The 7,208-nt window shown below is 39.8% G+C and overlaps 2 protein-coding genes across 3 annotated transcripts in view; both read left to right on the forward strand.

Annotated features, from left to right (window-relative positions):
* Positions 1–7,208, forward strand: part of LOC106532431 (cytochrome P450 2F2) — a gene marked incomplete at its 5' end in the record, with an annotated part of 56,136 nt that overhangs the window by 24,101 nt on the left and 24,827 nt on the right.
* LOC106532433 (cytochrome P450 2F2) overlaps positions 5,717–7,208 on the forward strand; it is an 11,341-nt gene continuing 9,849 nt past the window's right edge. The window contains exon 1 of one of the 2 annotated variants that reach the window (XM_014028479.1): positions 5,717–6,043. In XM_014028479.1, coding sequence (XP_013883933.1) covers positions 5,882–6,043 — 162 coding nt within the window. In that variant the 5' untranslated portion in view covers positions 5,717–5,881. The remainder of the gene's footprint in view (positions 6,044–7,208) is intronic. The other variant, XM_014028478.1, reaches the window with a different exon arrangement.

The following is a 7,208-nucleotide window of genomic DNA, read 5'->3' on the forward strand; positions in this document are numbered from 1 at the left end:
CTGTCTGAGGCCATGAGAATATCATTAGTAACTTTCACCAGTGCTGTTTCTGTGCTATGATGAGCTCTAAACCCTGACTGAAACTCTTCATATAGATTATTTCTATCCAGATGTTCACATAGTTGATTTGCAACTATTTTCTCAAGAATTTTTGAGATGAATGGGAGAGGATAAACATCTACTGTAATGAAATTTACTCTCAGTAGCTATTTAAGTTAGCTAATGTAAACTCAAAGGTTATTAAAAAATGGTCAGAGCGAACAGGATTGTGAGGATATATCACTAAGTTCTTGCTCTCTATACCGTACATCAGAACTAGATCAAGAGTGTGATGAAGGGAGTGAGTAGGTCTGTGGACATTTTGAGTAAAACCAATTGACTCAATTAAATTACTAAAAGCTATATTTAAGCCATCACTTTCAACATGAATGTTAAAATCTCTTATTATAATTTTATCAGTTTTTAATAATAAATCAGTCAGAAAATCTGAGAACTCTGATAAAAACTGAGAATAAGGGCCTGGAGGATGATAAATAACAGCTAGTAGTAGTGGTTCTTCTGATTTCCATTTTGGATGAGAAAGACTGAGGGACAAAGACTCAAATTAATTATAAATAATATTAGATTTAGCATTAATTAATAGTTCTGACTTATAAACTGCAGCTACTCCTCCACCACGACCTGTTATTCTAAGAACATGAAAATTTAAATAATTAGCAGGAGTGGATTCATTTATACTAACAAAATCCTCCTGTTGTAACCAGGTTTCAGTAAGACAGAATAAATCATATGATGATCAGTTATCAGATCATTAACTAACAGACACTTAGAAGAAAGAGATCTAATGTTTAATAAACCACACCTAATAGTTTTATTGTTTTGTTCTGGTAAAGTAACTGTGTTTATTTTTTATAAGATTTTTATGATTTATTTTTCTAGAGTTTTATATTTAATTTGGTCCGTGGGGCTGACACAATGTTAATGGGGGTTTGGGTGGGTAATAAAGGAGAAGCAGCAGAGAGGTGTGTATGACTACAACTCTGCTTCCTAGTCTGGACTCTGGATTGTCAGTAATTTCTGTGGTCAACAAAATCAGCTAAATTCTTAGAAAGGAGAGCGGCTCCAGTCAGGGTGGGGTGGATGCCATCTCTCTGCATCAGATCAGGTTTCCCTCAGAAAGAACTCCAGTTATCCATGAAGTCGACGTGGTTTTCAGAACACCACTTGGATGCCCAGCGGTGCAATGAAGACATGCGACTAAACGTACCATCACTAGTCAGGTTAGGTAGGGGGTCAGAAAAAACTACGGGGTCCGACATCTTCTTTGCAAAGTTACAGACCGAAGCAACGTTAATTTTAGTAACTTCCGATTGACGTAACCGAGTGTCATTACAACCGACGTGAATCACAATCTTACAGTACCTAGCATTAGCATTAGCTAGAAGCTTCAGGTAGGATTCTGTGTTGCCCGCTCTGGCTCCTGGAATGCATTTAATCATGGTTGTTGGGAGTCCCCAGATCCACGTTACGGACTATGGAGCTGCCAATAACCAGGGTCTGTTTCTCGACCGGAGTGTCGCTGAGTGGAGAGAAGCAATTTGAAACATGAACAGGTTGACGGTCGGGAGGTTTAGCTTTAGCACTGTGCTTTTTCCGAGCCGTCACCCAGCTAGCTTGGGGCGGTGGCCTCACAGGATCCACCGAGAGACCGCTAACAGGAGAGGCTTCTCTCGGCAGCTCCATGCTAGCCTGGCTAGCTGTTGGCTTCTCAACAGCGTGAAGCCGAGCTTCTAATAAAGACAGCCTCGCCTGTAAAACTGCCATTAGTCCACATTTAATACAAATGTTGCCAGCACCAAAGGAGGCAGGGGAGCGACTAAACATCTCACAGACGGAGCAGGTGAGGAAAGCCGAGCTCGGAGAAGAAGTAGCCGTGATGCTAAGCAAATGTTAGCGAGGGCTACAAGATCCCGAAAAACACAAATAAAACCAAGAAGTGTTGAAAAATAAAAGTAAGCACAGTCCCAATAAGAAGAAACTACATCAAGAGTGATTTAGGACTAGAAGTAGAACCGTGCAAATGAAGATAACCCAGTGAGTTAAAGAAATTCCCAAACAAACAAACAAATTGCCAAGCACCAGCAGTAAGCAGAAAATGAAATATTACGATACCCCACGTCTAACCTCACCCTGCCTCCTGAAAACGGGCAGGTGTACGGAGGAGACGGTTTTGGTAGAAACTCTAAAGTTTTGTGGTGCTTGTTAACGGAGCAGTCTTTCACTGTCAGCATCAGAATGAAGTGTGAATGAAGTGATTTGTTACTTTATACTCACAAAGTACTGTACCTGGGTATGTACCCATAGTATCATGAACATACTGAGTGTCAACTTGGTCACTAACAGGTACATATCTGGTACTAGGGTTGTATTATAAAGTGAATTGTTACTCTGAACTTATCATTTAAGTACATAGTACTTACCCAGTATGTACCCTGGCTGTACTATGATCAGATCTCGTCAGTACTGTGTTTCTGTCCAGGCTGTGATCCATGAAATCCAGAGGGTTGCCAACACGGCTCCTCTCAGTGTCTTCCACTGTTCCACTAAAGACACAGAGCTGATGGGATATGACATTCCCAAGGTGAGAAACTTAGAGTTTGGTCAACATGTACATATTAAAGAAATCATGCCACCTTCATGATTTTATCTGTCCCTTTGGTTTCCCTTCAGGGTACCATGGTCATCCAGAACATGGAGTCAGTGCTGAGGGAGGAGGGTCAGTGGAAGTTCCCTCAYGAGTTCAATCCTGAGAACTTCCTGAACGAGCAGGGAGAGTTTGTCAAACCAGAGGCCTTCATGCCTTTCTCTGCAGGTAAACTCACATCAAACAAAGAGACAAAATGAAACCAAACAGCTAGAAATGACCTTTTCTGGTGTCTCAGGTCCTCGGATGTGTCTGGGAGAAGGTCTGGCTCGTATGGAGCTGTTCCTCATGACGGTGACCCTGCTGAGGAAGTTTAAGTTCATCTGGCCCGAGGATGCTGGAGAACCAGACTTCACTCCGGTCTTCGGGATCACTTTATGTCCGAAACCTTACAGGATGAAGGTCCAGCTGAGGTCTGAACAGTGAGGAGGTGCAGACGCTCTGCAGAAACTGATGAAAGAACTGGAAGGGGCTCCTTTTAACACTAGTTTAACTAAGGCTGTGCTTTTTTGCGCAGGAGACCTTGGCCTCTATATCCCCTGCTCCCCTGCTGTGAGCCACACAGTGTCTTATTAATATGCTAAAGAGTCAGTCACACCTAGAGCCACACCTAACCCTAATCACAGCTCACCTACATGTCCCTCCTTTGGACCTAATCTGTGCTCCTACACCCCCCCCCCCCTTTGGTATTTGTAAATTTTCTCAACTGTCCCCATAACTGTGCCCCTACAAATCCCCCCTTTGCACACTTTTGTGCTCCTAGTCAATTCTGACTGATTTGATATATATTCATTGAAAACAAAAAGACAAAACCTTACTAAACACATAAGACTTGAATCAAATAGTATATTTACAAGTTTTTACTGTAGCTCTGAAAATACAGTGGCATCCAGTTATGTTCTTTGCAACACACCACATCTCCAGAGCAAAAACTTGTAAACAGGAGCCCTTGAGAATATCATCAGGCGTGGTGGTCGTGTCTGGATTAGCTGCAGCCATGTAAATAAAAAAAGGCAACTAACAGCCCTCAGATTGCCAAGCAGAAGGATGGGGTTTGTCCTCAGGATCTCAAAATTTTAGTCACTTCTGTGTTAAACCTCCTTCAGGACTTTTTCTAACGAGTTATTCTGTGAGTTTGAACGATTTTATAAAATAATAGTTTTCATCATAAATCTCTTGTTAGAAAATAGCACATTAAAAATATGTTTACTTGTACAAAATAAATCCAATACTCAAAATGGTCAGAGTGTAATACAGAGAATACAAAAATAAATTATGGCTCATGTAGATAAAAACCTTTTGAAATATGATGTAAAATGTTTCAACTGTGTTTAAATAAGGGTTCAGGAGCCTGATGGCGAAAAATTCTCAGTTTTCAAACCATAGAAAACAATAAGAGTCATTAATTAATTTTCTGCCTGTTTCAACGTAACCAGGATTTTATTGAAAACAAAATAAAGGTTGCAAACCCACCAGTATTTGTGTTTTGATTCCCATCACCCACTGGAACACAAGTTAGGAGTCACCAGAACTCTGTACCACAGAGCAGACAGGGTCCCCACAAACACAGGAGCCAGGGAGAAAAAGAAGTCACACACAAGCAATGGTGGACAGTAGGGGAGTACATTTACTTGAGTACTGTACTTAAGTACATTTTTGAGTATCTTTACTTGAGTAATTATTTTTTGGGGTACTTCTGACTGTCACTCCACCACATTTCTAAGAAGCTTTTGTTTACTCGTAACTTTTGGTTCAGCATAGCTTTATATTTAGCCTGGTCAAAACCAGACCCTTGTCCTTCACTTTGCTTCGTACGAGGGTCTGGACTCTGCTATTGAGAAGCGATTGCTTGCTGGAGGCGTGGCCTCTGCTGAAGTTTAAAACGATTGGATCGGTTGGCCGCAACGTATGTGTGCGCCAGGCCAGCTCCACTGTGAAGGAGGCTAAGCTAAGAAGCTAACCAGAAATTGTGTGCACTGTGAACAACCCTACTGAGGGGAGAGAAGTACCGAGTCGAACGAGACGACTGTAAAATGAGAGCTGCTGCTTTGTCAGACGAATTTTATTCAATTTAAACCTTATCAACACAGACTGGCTTCATTCACTTCCTCCACCGCCGAATGCTAAACTCACAAGTAGACACTGTGCAGAAAATCAACATTGTCGTTTAATACTCGTCCTGTTTGCTGATTAGCCCAGGTAAAATTCTCCTGAAGAAATCCTTGTCTATGGGAGAAATCCCAGACGGAGCAGTGAAGGAAACTAGAATTGAGCGGAACTGTAGGAAGGCAAGGGCCAGGCTACTTTGTAATCAGCTTGTCTTTCTTGAAATGCAATTGGCCACACGCTGTGTTCCTGACGAGGGGAACCAATCACAGTTGTAGCTCACGTCTAGGATAAATTTGGAATTACATCATCTTCATTAACGGTCACGAGCTGATCTCCACCTTCATTTCAAACAGAACCCAGCAATGGAGACGGCTGAAAAGAGTAGAGAAACCAGTGTACCTATGACCATATCTCAGCTCCATGTTTGAGATGGGTTCACTGTGAATAAACTACTTTTCTGCATTTAAGAACTCATCGCTCACTTTATTATATTTTTATACTGAAGTCTTTACAGGTGGTGATTTGTAGCAGAGTGCTTCTGTGTGTCGATACATCAGGTGGTTTCTGAGAGTTACAAGGTTCTGTAAATTCACTCTGAAAACAATACAGCAATATACTCATATTAGAAAATTTTATTTGTACTTTTGAATACTTGAGTACTTTTAAATGCATGTACTTTTGAATACTTAAGTATTTTCAAAAGTAAGTACTTCAATACTTTAACTTGAGTAGATTTTTGACGGAGTAACTTTTACTTGGTAGTTGAGTAGATTTTATGCTGAGTATCAATACTTTTACTCAAGTACTAGAGTTGAGTACTTTGTTTACCACTGCACACAAAACAGGCCCGTTCAGACCTGCAGGAATTGTACGTACTGTATGGTTCTGTCGATGCTGACGAGGTTAAAACAGTTATTGATGGACCTCTGATCGCTACACACTGTTGTCTCACTTCTTGTGGCTTTGTTTGATGTCCTCGTTCACCTGTGACTCAAATCAAAGTACAGAACCAGAGCAGACAGCAGAGCTGCAGTTCAGTCACATTCTCTCTTCAGCACAACCCAAACCATGCTGGTCTCCATGGTTCTGCTGTGGTTCTGTTTCTGCTTCATCCTCCTCCAGCTTAAGCCTCGGAGGCCCAAGAACTTCCCTCCAGGACCCTTTACTCTGCCTGTCCTGGGGAACCTTCTGCACCTGACCTCAGAGAACCCCTTAAAGGAGTTAAAGAAGGTAAAGAGAGCTCTGATGTTTCTCGATGACCATTTTTAAATTAAAAACATTTCTGTGCTTTACTTTCTTTAACATTTTCATTTCTTCAAATGTTGCCAAAACTGAAAACTAGAACTTTACTCGTCCAGTTTTTGCAGCTCAGAAACAAGTTTCCCATAAAACTGGTGGTGAAAAACAAATTCTCAAGTTTGACTCATTTTACCCGACTTAACTTATAGCCTCACAGAAAGTAAAATCTACAATTAGCCAAACTAAACGTTGGAATTAGTAGAACAGTAGCTAAAATATAAAACCAGCAGCATATTGGCTAAAAAAGATGGATTTTGAAACAGTTGAAAGATAAGTGGCAAAAAGTTACAACTAGGAGAATACCAGCTTAAATTAGCAAAACTAGCTAAAATGTGAAAATACATGAAGAATCCTGAAGTAAATTTCATAAACCACAGGTTTTAGAAGATCAGAAAAAATCTTGGATTGTATAGAAAAAATTAAAAAAAGTATAAAAGTGGGGAAAACATACTTTATTTTTAAACAAAACAAGTGGACTTTTATTTGTAGTTGAAGACACTTCCCCTCATATTCAGGGAACTTTCTTAATTCAGAACTGGTTTTAGGTTAAAAGTTTAAACTGCATGAGAGCTACAGAACAGAACCCTGGGGTTTGTGATTTATTCTGTTTTATTTGTATTTGTTTGGATTTCTAGATGACTAAGAATCTAAAGCGACTCAAAGCCATCGTGACCTGAATGAGCTAAATATTTTCAAACCAGAAGGACTGATGTTACTGACAGTATGCTGAAGTAGTAAATAAAATAAAATTATAAATCATACAGAAAACCTTCAAACGGAATGCAAACTTTTTTTTTGGTCAAAATTAAAAACCTTGATCAAAATATTCATAATAACAAATTTGTTCAGATTTATTTTTAATTTCAGAAAACTGTGCCAAAGTATCCATGACCTGGTGCTGGTTCATAACCTGGTACTCTGTAGACCCCTGCTCTACAGATCTGTCTACATCCCATTCAACATCAGTATTTGTTAGAAACTTTAAAAGTTTATTCTCACATGTAATGGTGATTCCAACAAATGCATTTTCTTTTTCTAAAAATAAAAAGGACATTAAAGGCTGACCATGGCAGCACTTTTTAAATAATAATTATAA

Source organism: Austrofundulus limnaeus, unplaced genomic scaffold (genome assembly GCF_001266775.1).
Source record: "Austrofundulus limnaeus strain Quisiro unplaced genomic scaffold, Austrofundulus_limnaeus-1.0 Scaffold767, whole genome shotgun sequence".
NCBI classification, from domain to species: Eukaryota; Metazoa; Chordata; class Actinopteri; order Cyprinodontiformes; family Rivulidae; genus Austrofundulus; species Austrofundulus limnaeus.